The sequence below is a fragment of the Canis lupus genome, chromosome 9, assembly GCF_011100685.1.
Source record: "Canis lupus familiaris isolate Mischka breed German Shepherd chromosome 9, alternate assembly UU_Cfam_GSD_1.0, whole genome shotgun sequence".
NCBI lineage: Eukaryota > Metazoa > Chordata > Mammalia > Carnivora > Canidae > Canis > Canis lupus.
The window spans coordinates 43,229,038-43,255,217 of record NC_049230.1 but is presented as its reverse complement, the minus strand read 5'-3'; the positions used below and the strand labels follow the sequence as shown (position 1 = coordinate 43,255,217).

General features: G+C 54.7%; 1 protein-coding gene across 33 annotated transcripts in view; it reads left to right on the top strand.

Annotated features, from left to right (window-relative positions):
* MYO18A (myosin XVIIIA) overlaps nt 1-26,180 on the top strand; it is a 98,770-nt gene that overhangs the window by 41,466 nt on the left and 31,124 nt on the right. For 9 of the 33 annotated variants that reach the window (XM_038548333.1, XM_038548330.1, XM_038548331.1 and 6 more), the window contains 23 exons: nt 1,460-1,519; nt 3,893-4,564; nt 6,447-6,524; nt 7,712-7,855; nt 10,304-10,391; nt 10,594-10,700; nt 10,810-10,986; nt 11,336-11,549; nt 11,755-11,897; nt 12,484-12,584; nt 13,613-13,676; nt 13,894-14,038; nt 14,354-14,374; nt 15,622-15,633; nt 16,251-16,427; nt 16,654-16,744; nt 17,016-17,208; nt 18,055-18,141; nt 20,024-20,165; nt 20,316-20,475; nt 21,477-21,663; nt 21,967-22,210; nt 25,136-25,245. In XM_038548333.1, coding sequence (XP_038404261.1) covers nt 1,460-1,519; nt 3,893-4,564; nt 6,447-6,524; nt 7,712-7,855; nt 10,304-10,391; nt 10,594-10,700; nt 10,810-10,986; nt 11,336-11,549; nt 11,755-11,897; nt 12,484-12,584; nt 13,613-13,676; nt 13,894-14,038; nt 14,354-14,374; nt 15,622-15,633; nt 16,251-16,427; nt 16,654-16,744; nt 17,016-17,208; nt 18,055-18,141; nt 20,024-20,165; nt 20,316-20,475; nt 21,477-21,663; nt 21,967-22,210; nt 25,136-25,245 — 3,417 coding nt within the window. The remainder of the gene's footprint in view (nt 1-1,459; nt 1,520-3,892; nt 4,565-6,446; nt 6,525-7,711; nt 7,856-10,303; nt 10,392-10,593; nt 10,701-10,809; nt 10,987-11,335; nt 11,550-11,754; nt 11,898-12,483; nt 12,585-13,612; nt 13,677-13,893; nt 14,039-14,353; nt 14,375-15,621; nt 15,634-16,250; nt 16,428-16,653; nt 16,745-17,015; nt 17,209-18,054; nt 18,142-20,023; nt 20,166-20,315; nt 20,476-21,476; nt 21,664-21,966; nt 22,211-25,135; nt 25,246-26,180) is intronic. The other 24 variants (XM_038548338.1, XM_038548336.1, XM_038548329.1 and 21 more) reach the window with 18 other exon arrangements.

Genomic DNA, 26,180 nt, shown 5'->3' with positions numbered 1-26,180 from the left:
AGTAGGCACAGACCCAGACTCTGCCACTTGTCCTCGTTCCCTCTCTACCAGCCCCTCCTTTCCTTTTAATCGCTCCAATCCCAGTTTCTAAAGTAGTAGAGCCCACTCTGATGAATAATTGCCATTTCCCTCTGTCTGTAACAGTGTGAACTAACTTTGAAGCTTAGGCCCATTGAAAATAGCTCTCTAGACAAGACGCAACTTTAAAACTTCAGCGGCCATCATGCTGGTCAGTGCCCTAGGTGCTGCTAATTAGAGATCAAAAGTAGCCAAGGACTCTGGGTACAAATAGAGAGTCCCCACCCCCACCCTGAGGTGGATAATTAACATGATCCTGGACGAATTTCTAAGGATCTTTTCCATTAGGAATCAAGAAAACCTTCCCGTGCAACTACTCCACTGTGTCTGGGGGGGAAAAGGGCATGCTGAAGCTGAGTAGGGGTGCTCACAGACCTGCCTTTTTTCCCATAGTCCTAAGTGACAGGGCAAAGAGGAGAAAAATCCACTAAGACTGTCTGAGCTTTTGGAGGGAGAGATGCCAGTGAGGGGTGGGCAGAGGACTCATTTGGATTCAGGCGTGGCCCCTTTGGGTCTGTTCTGAGCCAGTCTCAGAACTGAAGGAACCTTCAGAGCATCATCCACATGGTCTGTTCTTTTTCCAGATACAGTCTGGTGGCTGCTGTTTTCCCGACTCTGCAACTCCCCTCTCATAGGCCAGCTAGCTCATAGGCTGAGTGCAACCCCCTGGCCAGAGCAGCCAGAGCTCAGGCATCTTTCCTTCCTCTACACTGTGCCCCTATAACCTTAGGGTTTCCTCCCTCAGCTGCATGGTTAGCCGTTTGGTGGGTCTGAGGTTGGCAAAACATCTGGCCTCTCCTACCTCTGCCCTGTTTCCTGCCTCCAGACGTTGCTCAGCTGTCTGGCTGAGAAAGCATTCAGGCTCTGGGCTGGGGGATGTCACAGGGGCCTAGAAGTAAGTTGGAGCCAGCCTGCTAGAGGTCGCCTGTTCAGCCTCCGTTGGCGTAGCAGGCAGGGCCCCCACAGCATGGTCAAGCCTTCCTCCACACTCATTGGGTCAGGCGGCTCTTGTTCAGATGCTTCTTCTCTGAGCTGGGAATGACTCGTGGAGTTCAGCAGGAGTTGAGTTATCTGGATCTTTCTGTCCACCCTGTAACCAAGGCCATGATGGCATACTCTTAAACAGCCCCAGTGGGACACGTGATGGGGACTGGCGGCAAGGGTACTTGGTTTCCCCGCTCTGTGGAGACTACTCATTCACTGGATGGTTTTGACTCTGGCACAGGATAAGTTGCCCATGTCCTTCACCGCTGGTATTCCTGAACACACAGGAACTCTGCCTTCTGGGGAGGGAAGGGCCCATTGGATGTTTTCCTCCTGTGCCTTTGATGCAGAGTTTCTGCCCTGACCTGCAGTTTGACTTCCTTGTCTACTCCCTCAGGTTAAAGAGGAAGACAAAACTCTGCTGAAGCCTGGCCCTCCTGGCAAGGAGGAAGGGGCTGTAAGTGCTTCTCTGAGCCCTGTGTGCGTGTGTATGTGTGCACATGTGCGTGTGCCTGGGTGGGTGTGCCTGCCAGCCCTAGTCTAGTTCATAAGGCAGTTCCATGGAGCAGCAGGCATGGTGGGGTGCCCCTTCCTGTCTGGGGTGGCCAGAGGGAATGCCATTAATGAGGTAGAAAGTGCAGCATGTATGATGCCAACTTGGGGTGCATGGAGGAGATGGGAAAACCAAGGTGCTTTGGAGACCTCCTCCAACCCCTCTCTTTAGTTCTTACCTTTAGTTCTTGCTTCCTGAACTCTTGGGTGCTAGAGAGGCCTAGGTGGGCAAACGCTTAGGTTGGGGAGCACCAAAAGAGAGCTCAGCTGTTGGGACTCCTCATTCCCCTCTGGGTGGCACAAGACCAACACAGGGATGGATTTCACTGCAGCTGTTCTGTCTTCCCAAGACCCTGTCAGCTGCTTGGTGTGGGTGACCCAGAGGCAGGCTCCAGCTGCCCGATGACCCCAGCCTCTCCCCCAGGTCATTCTGCCTTGAGATAGGGACACTGAGTAAGGCTGGACTCTTTTGAGGCAAGATAGGGGAGACAGTTCCAGAATAGCAGGTCTGAAGATGTGTAGTTTAGTAGAGGACTGCTATTAGTGCAGGGGGTGGGAGTGCCAGGGGCCCTGGGACAGAGCTGGGTCTTGAAGCAGATCCGTGCTTCGCTATCCCAGATGGTGCCTGTCCCCACTCCCCTACTTCCTTAGATGGAGGTTTGATCATCCAGACATTGTGGCTCCCACCTGATCTGTAGTTAATCCCGCAAGGCTAGCTTGTGATTTCAAAGATGTGTGTTTGAGATATCTGTGGAGGGAGGGTCCTCAGAGTATCCAGATAGTTTGTGAAAAATCACAGGTGAAGTGCTTGGAAGACTTCCTGGCACACAGTAAACATTGTGTGAGTGTCAATGGTTACTGTCCTCATCGCCACCATCTTCAGCCAGGGGGGATGGGAGGAAAGCCCGAAGGGGGATGGGGAGGAGGCACTAGCCAGCTCCACAGTGCCCTGGCATGCCATGGAGCACTCTTGGTCCAAGAGGTAGAGGAAGAGGCACCTTTAGGTCCTCCTCTCCCCACCCCAACAGCTGAGGTGACTTGCCTCAGCTCTGCTCAGGATGTGGGGCAATCTCTCCGTGTGGCAGCGAGAAGTCTGTCCACTCTGAGTGTTTTCCTGCGTCCAAGCAGAGATGAAAGCCAGACTTCCAGGTCCTGGTGCCCAGGTGTACCCTGGAACTAATGCTGTTGTTTTGGGGATCAGGAACTCAAGCATGGTCTATTAGTGGCAGGGCATTGCCTGACCAGCAAGGAGTCCCGAGGTTGACCTTGCTTATCTGGGCAATGTGGCTGGCTTTGCAGGAAATTCTGCCCTGCTATTAGCCAGCCTGGCTTTCCCAAGTGACTGTCCCTTGGGACCACAGACAGTTCCCACTAGTGTTGGGGGAAGGGTGGGTATGTCAGGCAAAGTGTGCCAGCATCCTCCAGCTAGGCACCCAGAGGCTGGGAGGCTGGCTGAGCCAGGGCCCCAGCTCTAGGGCAGAGTGGATCTGTGGTCACCTTAGTGCTTAACCCTCTGTGGGCCCCAGCTGCCTCCTTTCCATTCTATTACTCTGTACACATACACTTGAGAGGTTTGCCGAAGGAAAACTGCAAAGAGGCTGACAGAAAGCAGGTTGAGGTTGAAGCTTCCTAGGCCAGCACCGGGTCTCTGTAGCCCCTAGGAGTGCAGGTGATAGGGAGAGAGTGGCCACAAACCAGAGGAGCAGGAGAGACAAACGTTGGCACATCTTGGGGCCAGAAAGTTGTTCCCTGACCACTATTTTTACTGGGATGGATAGGTTTTGGGTCTGGCTGCCCCGAAAGCACAATGATAGACCAGGGCCACAAAGGCAGGACACACCAGAATTAGGCCTAGGATCAATGGCAGGAATTGGTTGCTTGGCCTCTCCATGCTCCATAGCTGCTGTATTTGGGCTCCGAGGGAATAGGCTCACCTGGATAGGGCATGGTTGCTGCCCTGACATAGACCAGTAAGTCTGGGCCACCTCATGGGCCTCCAGGCACTCTGTGCTGGTACCTCACAGCTCTGTGGTTAAGGCTGGGGATAGAGAGAGGGTGACAGCAGTACCTGCTTGTACTGTGTGGGAGAGAGAAGCCAAACTTTTAGTTGCAATCATCCTATCTGGAAGATGGACCTCTTCCTCTTTGAGCTATGGATGAATATAGGAGATCTGTTCCAGGGCTAGGTGTGAGGTCACACCTCTCACTTCCTCTGCACAGGGTGGGGCAGGGATGCAAGGGCTGATGCTAATGTCTACCTGTGTTTGTGTGACTGCAGCCAGAGGGCAGCTCAAAGGACAGCAGTGGCCCATCTAGGAGTCCTCAGCCTCCCACCAGCCCTGTACCCTCAGAGACCTCCCAGAGAGCCAAGAGCCCTGCACCCACACTCGCCATGAATGGCCCAGAGGCTGCCTCAGCAGAAAGCCCAAGTGAGGAGGCCCAAGGCCTGTCCCGGAAGAGAGTGGCAAATGCAGTTAGGAAGGTGGTGAGCAAGGTGCTGCCTGGCGAGGAGCCTGGGAGTGCCAAGGAGCCTTCAAGCAGAGGGGTCAGATCCCCTGAGCACCCAGCTAGAGGCAAGAGGGGAGAAAAGGCAGTGCCTGGACCCAAGCCACCACCTCCTCCGCCTCCCCCTGCCCCACCTAAGCCTGAATCAAAGAAGGAGGCAGCCAAAGATGAGCTCTCTGTGGGACTGCGGAGCCTGATGTCTCGGGGCAGGAGCAAGGACCACAAGGCCCGTGGCAGGCAGTCTCCTGGGAAGGGAGAGAAGCCCTCCAGCCAGGAGCCAGGCCCCTCAGGGAAGCCAGGCTCCCCAGCCAAGCCTGAAACCCCAGAGAAGCAGTGTTCCCCGGCCCCACCGGAAGAGCTGGCAGCCCCAGGTTCTGCTGGCCTGAAGTCAACCCTCACTGGATTACAGCAGCCCAAGTCACCAGCCTCTGACGTGCAGCAGGAGGTACCCGAGTGTGTCACTAACCCCCACCCCCGCCCCTGACCACCCTTGTCTGAGGGCCAGGCACCCTCGCAGCCAGCTTCCCCCTGCTCCGTCAACACGGCCGCATGTCCGAGAAGCTGGGCCCGCCCAATTGCCAATGGCAGGGCTGCATGACTTTCCTCAACTGAGTGCCAGAGCCCATGGTGGCCTCTGCTCTGGGATGGGCACCGCTAACCAGCATGCTGCTGTTACTCGACACTCTTGCGTGGGAATGGGGCCTGTTCCCAGGCTGCATGGTGTTGGTTGGAGACTCCAGATCCCAAGTAGAGGTTCAGAGTCTTAGCAGATCAGTGCTAGGATAGAAAAAGAATTTCTGGGGTCCAGTGACCTTTGTTTACCTCCCCAGCTGCTCACCCTGTGTGGGATCTCAGCAAGGTCCCATCACTGAGCCTTCATCTGCCAAGTGGGGATGGGACAGGTCTCCAATCCTTTCTCTGAAGCCCTTGGGACCAGAAGTGTTTGGGAAGGTAGTAATTAATTTTTGTATTTTAGAATGTCATACATAATGAGCAGCAACCTGTAACCAAACATAAATACTTTCACAGCAAAATCTATGACCACTCACACTATAGGTGGAGCAAGGGGATAGTCTACAAACAAGTTTTGCCAATAAAATACTTAAGAAAAACATCTTTTGTTTTGGGGAACTTTTGGATTTTGGAATTACAAATGAGGGATAATCCGAGCTTTGAAGGGTTGCTGTGAAGATGAGGAATGGTACAGATAACGAACATTCTGAGCCCAGTCCCTGACATAGTGGGTGCTCCACGAATGGTAGCATGGATAGTGATGCTAATAACAGTGGTTTTAATGCCATCATTGCCATCACTATCTTCTTCAAGCCTGGCCAGCAGTTCCCTCTGGCAGCAGGATTTGAGGAGCCCTATGCCTGGCTGGCAAATGGGCATAGTGGGCCCCCTTTGGATCTGGGGCCCCATCTGTTCACAAAGTACCGTCTAGGTGGGACAGGAGGCTGAGAGGTAGAGGGGAGAACGTTGGAAGGTGGTGCCTATATGGCTGATCCTTTGGTCAGGGTCAGTGCTCTTCAAACTTCCCCATTTTGTGGAGCCTTCTGAGACCTCATAAAGTATGGGAGGGGAGGAGTCAAATTTCACCACTGCTTCTCCCAGGCTGTTGCATGCTCTTCTGGCTGGAAGGGCAGGGTGGAAGGGGTGGGGGTAGGGCACAGCCTACAGGCCCTCCCTGCCTGCTACCTCCTGGGATTCCTAGGGTCCCAGAACCTGCCTTATTACCTACTCCATTCTTCTTGAGTTTTACAGAACTTAGAGAAAATAATGGCTGCAGCCTTCCTGGCCCTGCTGGCCTGCTCTCTGAATCAGGGAAATCGCCTCCTGGCACACAGGAGTTGGCAGGGGCATTTTGGCCTGATGGGCAGGCTGTGAGGGGAACTGTCAGCCCCTGAGTAGAACCCTCTAAGTAGCCAAAGAGTGTCATGTGCCTGTTCCCAGACCTAGCTGCCCTCCCTCTGGCTGCCTGTCCCTCTCAGTAGGATGGAATGGGGGGCTGAGATGTGCCCTAACCTGAGGTTCACCCACCTGTCACCTGGGCCTGGGGCAGGGGCCAGGGGGCGTGGGGGGAATAGGGCCACCCTGGTGCCGAAGTGGTTAGGACTATGAGAAGGAAGAACCCCAGACTTTCCAGGCACTTGTTCTTTTTTTCTCATCATAGTTTAAAAACTAAAGTTCATGCCTGGCTTGCCTCCCTGAGCCTACTCCACTTGTCCATGAGGTCCCAGCAGCTTCCTAGGCTAGAAGCTTGGCATGCTGTGCCCTACCTCACCCCTCCTGCCCAAGACCAGGACTAATAGTGGTTTAACCTCTAGGCAGGAGCCATTCCTGAGGTCCGGCTGACCCCTGCAGAGGAGGCCCAGCAGCGGCTCGAGAGGATCTTCACAGCTTCTGTAATGCCACCTCTCGTGTATGGTTCCCCAGGCTCTGGTGCTCCTCTTTCCCGAGGCTATTGGCCAGATTGTGGGTGTCAGGGGGGCAGTGGGAGCAGCACCTGACTATGGAAGGATGGCTCCGTGGTGGCCTGAGGGCTCTGCCGAGGGCTTGAGCAGTGAGGGCTGTTCTTCTAGGGGACCCAGAGCCCTCTGCCTGTGGGAGGGGACCCCTCTTGGCTGAGGATCTAGCCCCTTTCTCTTGCCCTGGAGGACGGGTCTTGGTGCCAGGTCCTGATGGGTGGTGAGGCAAGGAGTTAACTCTCCCCTTTTTTGACGTATTGGCTTTCTTGACCCAGCTGGGGCTTGTTAACTCCTTGCTTATTCCTTAGAGGCAAGGTCCAAGGCCAACTCCACTTTCTCCTCAGAAAGGTCTTCAAATCATCAGACAGGTCAGGTCTGGCCACAGGTCTGCCCACAGCCCCTCAGTTTGTGGGCAGGTGGCAGCTGGACCTGGTAGAGTGGTACCTCCACTTGCCATGGGGCAGCATGCTTGTCTGTCAGTGGTACAGGAGTGTGGTGGGGGTAAGGGGTGAGGAAAGGGTCTTGGCCTTGGAGCTGCTGGTGGTCTTGTTCTGCACAGGGATGATGGCTCTGAAGGATGGTTGGTCCTGGGCCCTGTGCCTTTATGTGTATTTGGAGGCCAGGGACAGCCCTGTTCTGGGATCTGCTAGCTGCAGGGGACTGAGGCTGACCAGTGCCTAGATTTAAGACCAGAGCCACCCAAGGGGCCCAGGCCCTGGGTGTGCTGTGGTAGCCTGCCCTGGCAAGCACACAGAAGAGGAGCCTAATTCAAAGTGCACTGGATATCCCATCCAGCAGAGACTGTGGCCGGGGGCAGAGTAGCATACTCCTGCCCAGGCCACAGTGCATGACTTAGCAGAGACAAGTGTCTCTTTGCCAAGCTGGGCCTCTCCTTCCTACTCTTGCCTCTCCTCGATTGGGCACGGTCCACCTGCCCAGGCCGGCTTCCCATCCTGGCACTACGTCCTGCTAACCTCCACCCTGCACTTCAGGCAGCCAGAGTGCCCACCCACTTGGCCCAGAGTGCTTGCTGAAGGGGACATGCCAATGGTCTGCTTGTCTTCACCTCCCTCTCTCTCTCTCTCTCTCTCTCTCTCTTTCTCTCCTTTGTTTGCTGCTGGCAGCTGGACCCTGAGGCCACCTCTCCTGCCCACAGCCAGGTAGGGTGCTCCTGTCCCCCTCTGGAGCCCTCCGCTTCCTCTGGTGACTACCCTCCACGCCTGGCCTATACCTGGGCTGGCGTCTGTGCTCGGGCCTCGTGCTGGAGTGTAAGGCCGTTTCCCCCTTCTGGCTCCACCCGGTGTCTGGGGGGATCTTTGGGGGAGGCAGTGCTGGAAGTTTGAGATACGGCAGTTCTGTGTCAGGCCCTTAGGGACTGTCTAGACTGGGTGTCACCACTCAAGTTTGGCCTTGTGGCACATGTTTCTTTTGGTGTGTGTGGTTGGTTTTTGTTTTTGTTTTTGTTTTAGTATTTATTTATTCATGACAGATGCAGATTGAGAGGCAGAGACATAGGCAAAGGGAGAAGCAGGCTCCCTGCAGGGAGCCCTATGTGGGACTCATCCAAGGACCTCAGGATCACTGAACCGAAGGCGGCTGCTCAGCCACTGAGCCACCCAAGTGTCCCATGGCACATGATTTTTAACCACTGGAGCCCAAGGGCCTGGCTAGAGTTATGGTTTCTAGGTGTTTCAATTCTGCTCACTCTGGGTAGAGAAAGCTGAAAGGCTGAGCCCCTCCTACCTCCCCACCCTCAGGCCCAAACTTCAAGATTTGACATTCTCTGGCTCCACCTGCTGGCCAGTATGGGAAGGATTAGTTCTATGACCCTTTGATGTCTCCTTGTTTGTCAGGTTCCAAACACCTGACCCATAAAACATAACCATTTGAGACAGAGGTTTTCACCTGTATCATGTGATTTGGGAAAAAAAAATAAAACATTGTGATTTTTTTTTACGAAGTTAGATTTCTTCAAATAATAAAGAATTAGTCTTTTTTTTTTTACTTTTTTTTTAAATTTTTATTTATTTATGATAGTCACACAAGAGAGAGAGGCAGAGACATAGGCAGAAGGAGAAGCAGGCTCCATGCACCAGGAGCCTGACGTGGGACTCGATCCCGGATCTCCAGGATCGCGCCCTGGGCCAAAGGCAGGCGCTAAACCGCTGCACCACCCAGGGATCCCGTCTTTTTTTTTTTTTTTTAATTTTTTTTTATTTATTTATGATAGGCACACAGTGAGAGAGAGAGAGAGGCAGAGACACAGGCAGAGGGAGAAGCAGGCTCCATGCACCGGGAGCCCGACGTGGGATTCGATCCTGGGTCTCCAGGATCGCGCCCTGGGCCAAAGGCAGGCGCCAAACCGCTGCGCCACCCAGGGATCCCCCGTCTTTTTTTTTTTTTAATGTCATTTAACAATTTAAAATGTTGCCAGCCCTATAGTGGTCTTCCTGGGCTTTTTTTGTTTTTGTTTTTAAGATTTTATTTATTTATTCATGAGAGACAAAGAGAGAGAGAGAGAGACAGGCAGGAGAAGCAGTCTCCATGCTGGGAGCCCAGTGTGGGACTCGAGTCCTGAGCCTCCAGGATCACACCCTGGGCCGAACGCAGGCGCTAAACCGCTGAGCCACCCAGGGATCCCTGGTCCTCCTGTTTGAAGGGTGATTTCACTGATCATGATTTCCAGAGCCTGGGGGCCACGTATAGTCCATGCTTGTCTCTCAAACAGGGAAGGGCAGTCTGCAAGGGAGAGGAAGTTATCTGAAGCTGGAATCCAACCTGGGAGTAGAACCCAGATTTCTTTTTCTTTCAGCGACAAAGAAAAGACTTACTATGTTTTCTTGTCCTTTCCTATCCTTCACCCAGGAGGTCAGGATCACAAAACAGCATCTGCGCCTCTGCCTCAGGTCTCCTGAGGGTGGAGGACTCAGAGACTGATTGTAGCTCACAGTTAGTCCAAGGTCTATCCATGTGGCATGCAGTCTTCTCCTGTGTCTGACACAGCACTCTGCCCCCTCCTTACATATCTGTCTGTGCTGTTTCATGCTCTTGCATGGCCTTAGCCTGTCCTGGGGAGGCATGAAGGAGGAGTGGAAAGGCTGGCCTGTGCATCCAGTGGAGCATCCTCTGGAGGGAAGGCTAGGCTGAGGCTAGGACTCAGGACCCACATGTCACTTTGCAGTACAGAGTTCTCAGTAGACACTTCTCAGGTCTTGAGGAAGTACCCTTTCCCAGCTTGGTGGAGGAGGGCCTGTTGTTAGTTGGCTGAGGGAAGAAGCTGGGCATGAGAGGTCACAGTAGCAGTGGACAGTGGACCAGGCAGAGCTGTGCGGGCTCAGGACACTGATCCTACAGGCTTCATAGGGAGGTGGGGAAGAGGGTGGCCGAAGGTAGAATCAGGTTTGTTTTCCTGTGGTCTACTCTCTTCTGGACTCGAGTTCTGAGTGTCCCTGTCCTTCCTGACATTCAAGGCTAGCATGGTCCCTAACTCTGTGTCCTTGTTCTCAGGGCTCCTCAGGACCACCAACATCCCCCGGCTTCCCCACCTTCTTCCTCTGAACCTCCGACATCCCCTGTTCTGTATCTGCTATCCAACTGCCCCCTTCCCAAGTGTCTCACCTGGAAGCACTTCCCCTCACATTTCTCCTCTCTCCTGCTGTCCTGACTCTGTTTTCTAGAGCAAGGTCTGACTATTTATTCCCCCCTCCCTCTGATAGGTGAAGACAGAAGAACAGATTGCAGCTGAGGAGGCCTGGTATGAGACAGAGAAGGTGTGGCTGGTCCATAAGGATGGCTTCTCACTGGGTGAGTCTGGAGAGGCCCAGGGGAGAGATGCCTGGGCCTCTCAGGTTTCAGGGCTGAGTGTGCCTTCTGGGTCTGGTAAGCCTGGGTGGTGAGTGAGGAGAGGCTAGTGATATAGTGGGGAGGAGACAAGACCACAGAGGGCCCAAAGACAGTAGCAGAGGCTTCCCAGGCCTGTGTCTGACTGTCTGTCCCCGCTCTGTAGGCAGTCAGCTCAAATCCGAGGAGCTCAGCTTGCCAGAAGGGAAGGTGCGTGTGAAGCTAGACCATGATGGCGCCATCTTGGATGTGGATGAGGATGATGTGGAGAAGGTTTGCAGGTGGAGGGCACAGGAAGTGGGCTGGGCAGGGCAGGCCTGTCGATTGGCAATACAGACAGGTTCTGCTTCTTCAGCGCCTGCCCACCTGTCCTATCACACAGGCTAATGCTCCCTCCTGCGACCGTCTAGAAGATCTGGCTTCGCTGGTATACCTCAACGAGTCCAGTGTCCTTCACACACTGCGCCAGCGCTATGGTGCTAGCCTGCTACACACGTACGCTGGCCCCAGCCTGCTCGTCCTCAGCCCCCGTGGGGCCCCTGCTGTGTACTCTGAGAAGGTATGGCGACCCCTAGGCTACCATGCTGCCTCAGGGACCCACCCATGTACTACCTACCCCACCTTCCTTGGCTCTGCCCCTTTCCCTTGGCATCCCACTGGGTTCTGGTCCACTCTCAAAGTTGAACTTGGGAAGAGGAGTTGCTTCAGGGGGTGGGGACATAAGGCCCTCTCCCTAAACTCTAACAGAAACCAGGATTGGGCTAGAATCTGCATTCCAACACATGGCCTTAGCCTCAAAATCCCTTGCTCCCCACCTGCAGTGAAAGGCCCAGAAAGGTGGAGCAAGGGGTGTCTGAGTGAGACCAGCTAAGAGCCTTCTTCTTCCCTCCATCCCCCTCCCACCCAAGGTGATGCACATGTTCAAGGGGTGTCGGCGGGAGGACATGGCACCCCACATCTATGCCGTGGCCCAGACCGCATACAGGGCAATGCTGATGAGCCGCCAGGACCAGTCTGTCATCCTCCTGGGCAGCAGCGGCAGTGGCAAGACCACCAGCTGCCAGCATCTGGTGCAGTACCTGGCTACCATCGCAGGCACCAGTGGGAACAAGGTGTTTTCTGGTGAGACAGGACACCTGGAAAAACTGAGAGGGGCGGGAACGGAAGTGCCCTGTAGGTGTCATCTTTATTTCTCCCTGCCTTCTCTGTGCCCTCAAAACCTCTCTACCCCTGGGTCTGAGTAACTCAGAGCCTCTGTGTGCCGGGGGAGTAGGCCTGGGCTGGGCCTCTGGAGGCTTTCCTCATGGCTCTGGGCTGTCTCCTGCAGTTGAGAAGTGGCAGGCTCTGTACAGCCTTCTGGAAGCCTTTGGGAACAGCCCCACCATCATGAATGGCAACGCCACCCGCTTCTCCCAGATTCTCTCCCTGGACTTTGACCAAGCCGGCCAGGTGGCCTCAGCCTCCATCCAGGTGAGGGGCATGCAGGGTGGTTAGAGACTGGCTGCCTGGTTCCACGCCCTGGCACTCAGCTCTCTCCTGCGCCTCGTTTTCCTGGGATCCTACCCCAACAGAATGGACCCTGGCTCCAGCAGGGCTGGTTTGCTCCTCTTCGAGCCTTCACCATTCTGCTCCACCCCACCCCCTTGCCTCCTTCCCTGGGGTTGGCTGCTCCCTACTCCTGGGGCCCTGGCCCTGTGTCCGGGGGCTTCTCTCAGGCTCGTTTCACCCAGGTGAGACTGGCTTGTCAGTACAGTAAGGTCCAGCTGACGCTGATCTCCGTCCATGCTAAATGAAACATCTCACCACCGGGTGCCTGGCTCCCTATGAAGACTCTGCCTGGAGGCCCAGGCAAAGGGCAGCAGGACCCCTCCAGGAGCTGGGCTGTCTTCCCCTGGCTCCTGTATCTGCCCCAGGTCTGACCCTGGGGTCATCTGGCCTCTGGTTGAGAGCAAGCTGTAGCCGCTTTTCCCATGGGCCGGGTTCGTCCTGGTACGGGATGGGGGAAGCTTGACTCGGCATCGCCCTCTTTGCCCACACCCTCCATGCTGTGCCACAGACAATGCTTCTGGAGAAGCTGCGCGTGGCTCGACGCCCAGCCAGTGAGGCCACGTTCAATGTCTTCTACTACCTGCTGGCCTGTGCGGATGGCACGCTCAGGTGAGATGGGACAGAGGAAATGGGAACGCTGCTCTGGACTCCAGCTCACTGATGGCTCCTGGTCTTGTCACCTGGTTGTTTATATTGTGTGCTTGCTACCTGTGAGGCTCGGAGGTAACAGACCGGTTTGCTGAATGAGCCATAGGCTCTACCCCACAGCAGCTCCCGAGCTCTGGGCGTGGAGATCTGGCTATGTATGAGAGGCAAAATTGGCCCTTCTATGTTCCCAGGGCCTCACCAGGACCTCTGCTACCCCCTGAAACCAGGGCTGCAGAGGAAAGCACACCAAGATGCAGGTGGTCAGGGGCGTGCCTGGAGTCACACGGCTAGTGTGGGGCAGAGCTGTTGTTTGAGTCCACACTGGAGCTGAATGCCTGGGCCTTTTTGAAGTGCCCTCTAAGCTGGGCTACCCCCCACAGTCCCCATGTTGGCTCATCTGCCAGGTTCTTCCCTTTAGACCTTTAGTCTTGCTGTCTTTGTTGTTGTTTTTTTAAGATTTTGTTTATTTATTCATGAGAGACATGGAAAGAGAGGTAGAGACATAGGTAGAGGGAGAAGCAGGCTCCCTGCAGGGAGCCAGATGCAAGACTTGATCCCGTGCTCCAAGACCACGCCCTGAGCCAAAGGCAAACACTCAACCACTGAGCCATCCAGGCATCTTGACTTCCTGTCTTTGTTAAATGATGAGGCTGAGGAGCAGCCCCAGGATATTATCCTCCTTAGCTCTTCTTGTAACTGAGAGCATGTCTGTCCTGTCTGGACTCACTCCACAGGCAGATTCCTTGCTCTCTTTCAATGGTCTGACTGGACACTCTCACCAGAGCATCTCTGGTGACCTGTCCTAGGGAGGCTAGTGCTCTGACCAGGCGTCCAGGCCAATTAGGGAAAGTGGCAGCAGCTGGCCTGATAGGGCATGATGGGCAGATAGAACTCAGAGTCTGGAAGCTGATCTGTGTCCACCCTGGTAGAGAGAGGGCCCTTGGCATGGGGGCCAAGCACTGTGCTGATGCCTCATTTGTACCCCCTAGGACAGAGCTCCACTTGAACCACTTGGCAGAGAACAATGTGTTTGGGATTGTGCCACTGGCCAAGGTGAGGGGCCTATGGGGCCTGGGTTGGCAGTCCTGGGCCTTGGGAGCAGAGGACGCCTCCAGTGGCCTGGAGTGCCATGTGGGCAGAGCAGGACCGCAGTTCCAGCTGGATGGCTCTCCCTAGCCGTGCCCTTTCTGAGGGTTCAGCAGCATGGGGATATGCTGAGAGGGACTGCCCCTCAGAGATGTGGTCTCAGCATGCCTGTCTGTCCGTACAGCCTGAGGAGAAGCAGAAGGCAGCTCAGCAGTTCAGTAAGCTCCAGACCGCCATGAAGGTGTTGGGCATCTCCCCAGATGAACAGAAAGCCTGCTGGCTCATCCTGGCTGCCATCTACCACTTAGGGGCTGCAGGTGCCACCAAAGGTAACCCACCGTGGGTCCCAACAGCCTGGCTTATTCTCCTGGGAGAGCTTGTGGAGGCCCTGCCACTCTGTCCTCACCCAGCACAGCTCTGTTATCAGACACCCCTCTGTTGCTTGTGCCTCTTCCCCATCCCCCACATCAGAGCAGAAGGCTCCAAGCACGCAGAGGAGCATCTCTACCACTGGACCTGGATGGCAGTGATGCAGAGCATTACGAAGAACAAGGGGGCAGCGGTTCAGAGGCTGAGGGGATAAAGGGTTCTAACTTAGAGCAGTCCTCCTGAAATAACTCTTCTTCTTATTCCCTTCCTGACAGAGGCCCCTGAGGAGCAAGCGGGTAACTGACCTCAGCCCCTCCCTGGGGTATAGAGGCCACCTTGTCCCATCTTGGTGCTGGGGCTCTCTCTCTGGGGAATGGACTTGTTCTGCCATAATGGAGGGGACTGGCCTGGGAGAAGCTCCTGGTTGAGGGTGGAGAGGGGGTCTGCTGGCCATGAGGCTTCTCAGCATCCCAGGGATAGCTGCTTCGACTTGTTTTGCATCTTGGGATGCCCCCCCCCATGGGGCTTAGATGGAGTGGGGGGGGCTTGCTTCTTGGGGCTTTCTGAGGCCAGTACCCCCCTACCCCCCAGTCTTGCTTTCTCTTTACCAACGGTTTGGTAGCAGGTGTCTCTCTTCCTCTTGCATGGTAAGGTGGAGACCACTAGGGGGCAGCAGGCACCGTGGTAACAAAGGGGCTGCAGCTTCAGCACTTGCACTGGGGGCTTGTGAATGGCTAGAGCTTGGTGTGGCTGGAAGAGCACTGCTGCCTTCCCCTGAGATGACGTTGATGGGCGGGCACTTCGAGCACCTCTTCACCCCTTTCTCCCCTTTCTCAGAGGGATGCTGACTCTGAACAGCACCTTGGGCTTTGGCTTCCTCCTCCTCTGGGACGTGAAGGGCCCCAGACAGCTTAGCAGAAGGGAGAAAGGCACTGGTGGGTGGGTGGGTGCCTGGAGGAACAGACGGTTAGGTGTCAGATTCCTTACAATCCCAGCAGGTGGCATCCCTGCCAAAGAGGAAGCAGGCTCCAAGCTAAAGAAGTTGTCTCCAGACTGTGTAGGTGGGCAGGCGGGTAGGCGTGTTGGCTGTGTCTTGAGGAAGTTCTTTCACTCTGAGGAGGTGACAAGAGCAGGTTTCCTCTAACCCTGTCCCAGCACTGACCGCAGGCAGACAGCTCTGGGTGGTCAACACATGGACCTGGTTGAGCAGGGTCTGTTACCTCCTCAGAGCTTCCAATATTTTCCAGAGGATGTGTGTACATGCGCACATGTGTGTGCATGCATGTATAGTGTCTTCATAGGTCTGTGTGTGTGTGTATGTCAGTGTGATTACATCCATAAACATACTCCTTTCAGATTGTGTGCGTGTGCTTGTGTGTATTTTTGAGTCTGTGAGAATGTGGCTCCATTCTTTCGCCTGCTCATCCTCACAAACCCCCACCCCCTACAGTCCCTTCCCGTGGGCCTGGCAGTTTCAGTTGATGACTGTTTGCTAACACACTGTTTTTCTTTGCATGCTGCATGCTGGTCCTTTGCCTTACAGAAGCTGCTGAAGGTAAAACCTTGTTTCTTGTTAGCTCTCCCTAATTGCTGTGATTAGACACATGTTGGCTGAGGCACGTCTGTCTGCGTGGGCTGTTCCCTTCCCCCTGAGGCTTTTTCCACGTTCCCTGCTGCTGGGCCATGGGTGGGTGTTCGTGGTCTCCCCTGGCAGACGCCTGGAGGTAAGGGAGAGGGTCCTCATGTATTCATGGAGAGGGAGGCACTAGGATTCTCTTGTGATGTGTCCCCCATGGGCACAGTGGTTCTCATGCTCATCCCAGGTGGGCTTGTACCTCCTCTGACTGTCTTTCCCCAAGTTGGGACTCCTGAGGCTAAGCCCTCTAACAGGGTTGTTCCAAGCTGCCTGGGTGCCCTCCGGTGGCAGCACTGTGGCATTCCCCCCCTCTTTTAGGACCTGTTCATTCTCTCCAACTGCAGGGGACCCCGGAAGTGCTGGCAGCTCCTGGCTGTCCCTGTTTTGCCTAAAGCCCTTCTGGCATCATCAGGACTATTTTTAACTCAAGATGTTCACTCCCTAGTCCTTGGCCATGGGAGCCAAAGGGCAGAGCAGTCATCAAACGGACTAAGGAGAAAGACCCAAGATGCCAGATCCTTTTCTCTACCCCATAGCTGGACGCAAGCAGTTTGCCCGCCACGAGTGGGCCCAGAAGGCCGCGTACCTGTTGGGCTGCAGCCTGGAAGAGTTGTCCTCAGCCATTTTCAAGCATCAGCACAAGGGTTGCACCCTGCAGCGCTCCACCTCCTTCCGCCAGGGCCCTGAGGAGAGCAGCCTGGGAGATGGCACAGGTACACTGAGCCCCTTGGCTGGTGGCTATGATTGGGAGACCTCACCCAGGGCTCATTGCTCTCTTCTCTGGTTTGGGGAGACTCTTGGAGTGAATAAATACTTCTTTCAGAGGAAGAGGCCCAGCCCCAGTGCCCCATGCTGACTTGACCCTGGGTGGCTAGAGAGCATACCCTGTGGGGATCCCCAGGGTGGGCAGGAGGTAGAGCTGAGGCTCTTGCCCCACAGGCCCCAAACTGACTGCGCTGGAGTGCTTAGAGGGCATGGCGTCTGGCCTCTACAGTGAGCTCTTCACCCTTCTCGTCTCCCTGGTGAACAGGTGAGTGCCCAGCAGGACCCAGGAGCTGATCAGCTTCCTGCCTTGACAAAGGTGGAGTTGATGCCTCTCAGCTGGTGTGATTGCTGAGGCAGAGCCGTTCTCCACCAGCAGAGGGCTCACTGTCCTTGCGGGCGAGGAGCGGCACAGCCTCCCCACCAGGGTCCTGGGCGCCTGGGCCGGGATGGAGATTTGGTTTGTGGCAGAACAGGGCTGCCCGGGCGCCACGGGCAGACCAGTGGGGCCAGCTCTGACCCAGGCTCTCCCTGTGAAGGGCTCTCAAGTCCAGCCAGCACTCACTCTGCTCTATGATGATTGTGGACACTCCGGGCTTCCAGAACCCTGAACAGGGTGGGTCGGCCCGCGGAGCCTCCTTTGAGGAGCTGTGCCACAACTACGCCCAGGACCGGCTGCAGAGACTCTTCCACGAGCGCACCTTTGTGCAGGAGTTAGAAAGATACAAGGAGGTAGCACTTGACCTTGCCTCTGCCTGCCTACCCCCCAGCCCCTGCCCCCAGCCTCAGCTTCCTGGCACCCACAGGGAGGAAGGACTTCTGGGGAGTGGGAAGGCTCCAGCTTCCTGGCTGGTGGCTCCCTTCCCCACTTCTGCTGTTTGTCATTTCTGTTTCCCCATGCTCTCCAGACTAGTAGTCTTGTCCTGCCCCAGACTATATTCTTACTTTGCAGAGAGTTAGCTCTCCAAGGAGCTGCAGATGCATTCAGGGCCACAGAGAGCCCCTCCTTGCCCACCCTCAAGGCACCCACGTAGGCCCCAAATTGCCACCATGCAGTTCCAGCCTCCATGTGTGTCAGGCCTGGCCTCTGCTGGCCTCCCCCTGGCTCCTGACCTGTTACAATGCTGACTGATTATGTAGGGCTCCTTTGTAAAAGGGTGTCTCGGATGGGACAAGATCTAGAAATCCTACTTCATGTGCAGGTGAGATGAATGAACTGGGGAGGATATTTATCCTGGAGAGAAGATTCAGGAAGCAAACAGCTATCTTCAAGTGTTTCAAGGATGATTGTGTGAAATTGAGAGTAGACTTATTTGGTGTAGTCTCATCACCTGGCCCAAGTAACAGTACTATGTGATTTAGCTCAGTATTCAAGAAGGTGAAACAAATTTTAGCTGTCCCAAAATGCCATGTGGTGCCTTGGGAGGTTGTGAACACTTGTCAGTGGGGCTGCTGGAGGGGAGATCCTGAGAGGGATGGAAGGTTAGACTTGCTGACCCAGCACCCCCTCCTGGCCTTCACGTAGGGCTGCACCCCTCAAGTGGCCTGTGCTCATCACCACTCACCCTTCCCTCCTAGGAGAACATTGAGCTGGCGTTTGACGACTTGGAGCCAGCCACGGATGATTCTGTGGCAGCTGTGGACCAAGCCTCCCATCAGTCCCTGGTAGGAATTCCAGCCAGGGCCCGGGCTCTCCTTTTCTCCCCTTGTCTGGGCCTTTCCCTCGGTGGAGCCCTCACCGTGTGAACTGCTGCTGCTCTCGCTGCTCTGGCCAGGAAGTGGCACTTCCTTCTGCCCTGGTACAGTGAGAGCCTTAGCCCCAGGGTGTCTGACCGGGTGGGGGAGGCATACCTGCTCCTACACGGGCCCTGTCCCGTGACTGGCTGAGCCTTGTGTATGTCTGCCAGGAGCCCTGGTGTTTCCTCCTCCTGGGCCACAAGGGCTGGGCTGGGCCCCGAGGACATAGTAATCCCTCCCGCTGTCCCCAAGAGACTGATGCTGCTGAGCAGAGTGGGCAAGGAGTCTGTGCAAATAGGGAATCCACACCTAGCTCTGAATGTGAGCCCTGGCACCTCAACCTTAGGGACAGGCTTTGTCACACTTTGGACTTGTATCTCGGGCAATTTGCTGCCTGGGGGCCTGGCTGGCCTGATGAGCACTTGGCATTTACTGATCATCCTCAGAGAAGTTGCATAAGGTTCTTCTGGCATATTTGCCCTCTTCTGCTTTGAGCCCTGCCCCACCTCCTCCTGTGGGCAGCCGGGGTGGGGGGCAGGGAGACTGTCCCTCTGGGACAAGTATTTAAAGTGCGCAACTTCTGTGTCTCCCCTGGGAAGCTGGCTTCTTTTTCCTGACACCTGGGTCTCCATGCCAGCCTCCTGGAGAGCCTTTGCCATTCCCAGGAGGTGTGGGGAAGACAGTGCATGCGGCTTAGGAGGGCGGGGCATGTCAGATAGTGTCCGGATGGGACTTGGCTATCCCTCCCCTTTGCTCTCCTTATCTGATAGTCCTTGGCCCCTCTGGGGACAGGGGCCCCTCAGTGCTGAGCCTGCTGCTCACTGTCCAATGGCTGCACTGCCCAGTCACGCCAGGTAGCTGTAGCCACTCTGAGACCTTAGCTGCCATCAGTTCTTGGCCACCTTCTGCTTTTCCTGGTCGTCACACTGACTCCCCTGGGCAGCCGTGGGGTGGGTGGAGATGCAAGCAGAGGGGTTCAAAGAGAGGGAAAATGGCACTTTTCTTACTTCTCTTGGCCCCCACTCCTGAAAGGCCAGGCAAGCATGGGGTGTGGAGAAGATTCTGTCCTTCTTGCTCAAGGAAGACTTGGAAATGCTTTGGAAAAGGCACCTTGAGACCAGATGCAACCACAGGCCTCATTTGTGTGATCCACACAGGGTGTTAGAAATCAGAATTTTGTGTTTCCACCTTCTCTTGAAAAGCTGGAGCGTTTACCAATGCTAGGCCAGTGTTCTTCCAGGAAAGCAGCTGGCCACCAACTGGTGGTTCTTCCCTTTAGATGGGGACAGGTGTGATTCAGTCACCTTGGCTCCACCTATTATTATTTATATCTATTAAATCACCAGCCTTACATTTTGACCTTTGAGTTTCTGACCCTGCAGGGATTCCACCTGCAGGGCTTGAAGCCATTTCTGGCTCCCCACTGTCAGGGGGACCAGGATTAACCCCATAGCCATTGCTGGTTGAGAGCTTCCTTTGGACCATGCACCCTGCCCCAGGCCTTCCAGACTTCATCTCCTTTAATCTGCCTGGGATGTGATGCCCAGAGAGTGAGGGCAATGTGGGTTCACCCAAGGCCCTGCTGATTTCCAAGAGGATAAGGATGGCTAACAAGAGCCCTTCAGGTTTTGGTGGCTTTGGACACAATTCCTAGGAAATAGATTTTGCTGTGGGCTTTTCTCTCTAGTCACGGCTGTCAGCCGTGAGTGGCATGGGCTGTAGTGCATGTGCATATGTGTAGCATATTTATAGTGTGTGGTTGGGCCAGGGATTCCATGTGACATGGTGGCATTTCTTCACTTCTCCATAGGTCCGCTCACTGGCACGCACCGATGAGGCAAGGGGCCTACTATGGCTATTGGAAGAGGAGGCACTAGTGCCAGGGGCCACTGAGGATGCCCTCCTGGAGCGCCTTTTCTCCTACTATGGCCCTCAGGAAGGTGACAAAAAAGGTGAGTCATACCCCTGGAGGGCTCTTTTGCTTCCTCTCCTGAGGACCCACTTATGTGGGTCTAGATGGTACTGCCTAGAAAGCCCAGAGTGCCTGGGCTTTTTCTGGGCCTGTACCCTGATGATCTGAACCTTACTTCTCCCACCCTCAGGCCAAAGACCCCTCCTACGCAGCAGCAAACCACACCATTTTCTCCTGGGCCACAGTCACGGCACCAACTGGGTTGAGTACAATGTATCTGGCTGGCTGAGCTACACCAAACAGAACCCGGCCACCCAGAATGCCCCCCGGCTCCTGCAGGACTCCCAGAAGTAAGAACACCACTCACTCTGCCATGTCCAATCCCCAGGGCTGGTTTTGGGCTTCCTGGTCTCAGAGGCCCCCTCACCAGCAGGCTTGATAGCCTCTGGTTCCTGAGAGGTGACAGCCAAGCCCAGTTTGGTCTTGAGGGCCTGGGGGCAGCCTCCTGGAGTAGAAGTGGGGTGGATATGGTTGGAGGCACCTATAAATTGGATATGGTTATCCAATTATGGATATGGTTGGAGGCACCTTGAAATTTGAATAGCACTTCCACATTCTTCACAGAAGGCAAGAGTAGCAAAAAACAAAAAGCAAAACTTTAAAAAACGGGGCACCTGATTGGTTTAGTGGGAATAATGTGCAACTCTTGATCTCCAGGTCATGAGTTTGACATGACCCACATTCGGTATAGAGATTACTTTTAAAAAATAATAAGAATTAACAAATAATAATAATAAGAAGAAGAAGATACAAATAAAAAACTTAAAAGAAGGCAAGAGTAGCTTTAGAAACCCGTCAGTCACATAAGGCCTGTCATCCGTTTATTTATTTAGCAGATAATTATTGGGCATCTACTCTTTTAGGTGCCTGGCAGATGGCAGTGAATAAAAGAAAACTCCCTGCCCAACTGGGGACAAGGGGAGAGGCAGAGAACAACCAGTAAATATCATACACAGATTATATGGCGTGGTAGATTGTTGGGCTCTAATCCCTCCTGCCACACTGGACCTCTGCCCTCCCCAGTGATGACCAAGAGCAGATCACTCTGCTGTGTTCAATCCCTGCCTACTCTAGACCTCTGTCCTGCCCCCCACTAGTTTTCTCTTCTTCCCATTCAAAGATTTCCCTCCAGTTTCTCTCCAGGATGTGGGACATGCAGCCCCAGGCCAGATAATCCAGGCCTACAGCCATGGCAATATGGGGATTTTGGGGGTGTCCCAGAAACTGGGAAGACACCCTCTGCTACTCTCTCAAAATTACTTCTCCTCCTCTGCCCTTCCACCTCTGGTAGGAAAATCATTAGCAACCTGTTTCTGGGCCGGGCAGGCGGCACCACAGTGCTGTCAGGCTCCATCGCAGGCTTGGAGGGTGGCTCACAGCTGGCGCTGCGCCGGGCCACCAGCATGCGGAAGACCTTCACCACGGGCATGGCGGCTGTCAAGAAGAAGTCACTGTGCATCCAAATTAAGCTGCAGGTGGTGAGTGTGTCTACCCAGGCCCTAGGGCCCTCTCGGGGCTTCTCTGGCTGCTTTGGGCACACCCTACTGACCCAGTACCCACTCAGCATCCCACTCTCACATGTGATTGCTGCTGGTGGGTCCTCTTTTCAGAGACCACTCAGGCCTAGTGAGGGTGGCTTTGTCCAGGCTTGGCATGTCTTGGCCAGTGGCAGGACACCTGCCATCCTGGGAGGAGCCAAGTGGCTGCCACTGGTCCCGGCTCTCCTCGACACTGGCCGGGCCATCAGAACCCACTGAGGCACATCTCTTTCCCTTTGGCAGGACGCCCTCATTGACACCATCAAGAAGTCAAAGCTGCACTTCGTGCACTGCTTCCTGCCTGTAGCAGAGGGCTGGGCCGGGGAGCCCCGGTCTGCATCCTCCCGCCGAGTCAGCAGCAGCAGTGAGCTGGACCTGCCCTCAGGAGACCACTGTGAGGCTGGGCTCCTGCAGCTGGACGTGCCTCTACTGCGTGCCCAGCTCCGTGGCTCTCGCCTGCTTGATGCCATGCGCATGTACCGCCAAGGTGGGGCCTCCTTCCCACTCAATTCCTGCTTCTGTTTTCTCGGGCTGTTCCTGCCCCTCTCTACCTTCTAAGTGGGACCCATGGGGCTAGAGGAGTACTACTCCCTTCCTGTCTCTGGACTGGCTCTAGATCTCTTTTCTGCTCTGGTACCTGCTCTGGTGGTGGTTTTCCAGCCCAGTCTGGTCCTCTCTTTTTTCCTTCCCACCCAGGACTCCCTTCTTCCCCCTCTCCCTTCGGCATCCAGTCCTCTTCATCCCCTCCTCGCCCTGCCCCACAGGCCCCGTTCACACAACTCCCCCTCCCCTGTTCCCTGCTCTGCTCTGGCCTGGCCGGGGCAGCAGACCCATGCCCATATAGAGCCATCTGTTCAGTGGTGCTAACTACCTCTGAGAGCAGCCAGGTGGCGGGGCCATACCCCTGAATGAGAGATGAGGTGCTAAATCTTTCTGAGGTACTTAAATTTCCCAAGAAAGGTCAGACAGATCCTTTTTATAGACCCATCTGGAGGAGGGATTGGAAAGGGTGAGAGTCATAGCACAGCTGACCCTTGACCAACATGGCTTTGAACTGTGTGGGTCCACTTACATGTGGACTTTTTGTAATACACTCTGATAAACATATTTTCTCTTCTTTCTGACTTCCTTAATAACATTTGCCTTCCTCGAGCTTTACTGTAATGATACAGTATGTACTCCATGTAACACACAACAATGTGTTAACCCGCTGTTATGTCCAGTTAACCATACGTTATTAGTCATTAAGTTTTGGGGGGAGTTAAATTTACATTTGGATTTTCAACTGCACAGGGGGCCAGCACCCTTAACTCATGTCATGCTGTTCAAGGATCAACTGTAGTTAACATTATTAGAGCAGTTACAGTGTACCAGGCACTGTTCTGAACTCACCATACAACGTCACTCACTTAATGCTCACAACAGCCTCATGAGGTATTGATACTATGACCATCCCCAGATGAGGAGACTGAGGCTCAGGGTGGTTAAGTAGCTTGCCCAAGGTCACACAGCTCACAAGTGGCAGAGCAAGATGGGACCCAGGCAGACCAGCTTCTGAGTTCGTGCCTCTCAAGTAGGGGGTTCGTTTGCCTGAGAAGTTATGGGCTGCCAGATTTCTGCCCTTTTTTCCTTTGATAGGAGAGCCAGCAGGGTCCCACCCACCCATAGCCAGGTCCGTTTGAGGTATCCCCATAGACACCATCACTTTTCCTTAGCAGCCAAAGCCACAAAGCAGGCTCCCTGCCCTGCTCCAAATAAATCATCGATCTGTCCCCACGTCTTGATATGGAGTTGGTGTTTATTATTTCAAAACCAGATTGTTACCGCTCTGAACCAAAATCAATGTGCTTTACTCAAACAAGCAGATCGATGAGGCCAGCAGCAGCAGGCCCCCCTCCCCTGGCCCAGCCCCCCGCCACCATCGATAGCGCTGATGATTAATTAAGATGCCAGGCGTCCAGACCTGCTATTCTGGCCCATCAATTTAATTGCAATTCAGATACAATCAATAGCTCACTTTGTCTTGGCCCCTCAGCGGCCCCCGCCTCCTGTTTCAATTATCGGGCACATGCATCAGCCTCATCTCCCAGTTGGAGGGTTTCCCGGAGCTCATGAAGCCGGCATAGCGTAGCAGGCCCCCAACAGGCTCTCAAGAGGCCGGGTTTGGAGTCCAGTTCTGCCTTTGGTGGCAACCCTGTGACCTTGAGTCAGCCAGTTGGGCCACTGCTTTGGCCTCGGTTCCTATGCCTGGGAGATGAGTTGTATCTGGCCTAAGACCCCTTTTCAGTTTGAAATTCTGTGACTGTGTCCTCTACCATGGGCTCAGGGTGACCTCCTACCAGCCTCCATCCCAACCTTGCTCTGAGCCAGAAGCCGTCTGACCACTTGCCCTGGCCTCAAGCCTAAACAGTAGGGACGTCTCTGCTAGAGGTAACGCTCCGCAGGGAAAGAGAATCTAGAATTCTTTTGGTCATGCAGCCTGGGGCTCAAGGTCAGGATGGGAGCAGGAAGGGCCACCCTTTTTGTATCCTGTTTCCGGGGACTGAAGAAAGGAAGGGAGCATTTTATTGAACACCCACCATGTGAGCCAAACGTGCTTTCTACATATTTTCTCATTCAAACCGCAGGACTATCATACAAGATAAGTGGTAGGTCCCCCATTTAAAGATGAGGAAACCGAGGGGCACCTGGGTGGCTCAGTGGTTGAGCATCTGCATTCAGCTCAGGTCATGATCCCAGGGTCCTAGGATCAAGCCCCTCATCGGGCTTCCCGCAGGGAGCCTGCTTCTCCCTCTGCCTATGTCTCTGCCTCTCTCTGTGTGTTTCTCATGAATAAATAAATAAAATCCTTTTTAAAAATAAATAATAAAGATGAGGAAATTGAGATTCCAGTGACTTGTCCAAAGTCACATGGTGCCATGAGCCAGGGCCAGGATTCTGACCCCAAGTCTGTACCCTTTTCCTCTTGCTACGGTCTGTTACCCTATTTTCTTTTTCATTGTTAAGTCCTGAAGCCATTGTTCTCTCTGGGTTTAACAGAGTCATAGACACAGAGGCTAGAAAGCATCTTTCTTAGCCATAGTATTATCCCCAGGTGGTCAGCCGTCCTCTGTTCACACACCTCACTGACAAGGAGCTTGCTTCCTTCTAAAGGAACCTGTACCCGTTGTAACCTTACAATCCCCCCGGAGGGCAGCCCTAAGTGTCCTGCAGTCTCCTGTCCCACACCCCTGCCTCTTCCCTCTCCACCCTCCCTTCCCAGGCCTGCCCCACACTCAGGCTCTCCTCCCCCGTAGCTTCTTCCCCTTTCAGGGACTGTCCCTGTGTGCAACCTGGGGCACCAGTGGCCATCTGGTGTGCCAGGAGCAGGCAAGGGGCCAACAGACGTGGCTCGGGGCTGCCCTCTCTCTAGGTTACCCAGACCACATGGTGTTTTCCGAGTTCCGTCGCCGCTTCGACGTCCTGGCCCCACACCTGACCAAGAAGCATGGGCGCAACTACATTGTGATGGATGAAAGGCGGGTAGGTCTGGGCCCCAGAGCCCTACCAGACCCCCTTCCTTCTGCACAGATCCCTCCAAGCACCTACCCTCCCTGCCCTGGAGAGAGCTGGGCTGGCCCTTGCTCAGGCTCCTGGATTTGGCCACCCAGGGGCCAGGACAGGGACATGTAATAGCCCAGCTATGCCAGTGGGGAGAAGGCAGCCTGGGGCATGACCCATAGGAATCAGAGAAGAGTCACCCCCTTTGGAGGCTAGAGTTGGGGGTCTCTGCTCTCTGGTCAGCCAGTCATCTAAGAGCCTTCAGGATGCAGATAAGAACTAGTATTTGGGGTGTTACCACTGGTAGCACCCGGGCCCTTCAGCCTTCACTTCCACATCAAGGACTCGGGTTCCTGCAGCAAGCAAAGCTGTCCAGAGGTGGGGCAAGCATCCTTCCTAGGGGCAAGATTGATACAGCGCCAGGGTAAGCCGAAGGCTCCGGCCTCTTGTCAGCACAGGTTGGTGAACTCATGGCTTCAGAAACTCATGGCTGTAACCCCCAGAAGCACCCCCTCAGAGAGCCAGAGGGCTCCTTGAGCAGAGGAAGCCTCCTTCACTGTTTTCTGGCCTCAGGCACCCAGCCTGACTCTGAAGGTATCTCAGACCTTAGGATGGCTTCCCCCAAAGGGAGAATGCTGTGCAAAATGGGGCAGAAAGCCCCTCTTCCCTTGCCCCCCAAGTCACAGACCCACATTCACAGAGACCTCAAAAACTTCTCTCCATCCAGGACCTGCCAATGTCCTGAGCAACCTTGGTGTGCGTGTAGATGAGCCACCCACAACCCCCTTCTCTCTCACCCCAGACCTTTATTCCAGCCTCCCACTCATGGCTGCACCCAGGACCTTGTCAGCCCTGGAAATGCTTCACCTGAGAAATCATAAATTCCAACATGGCGTTCTCTGACCACAGCCTCCTAC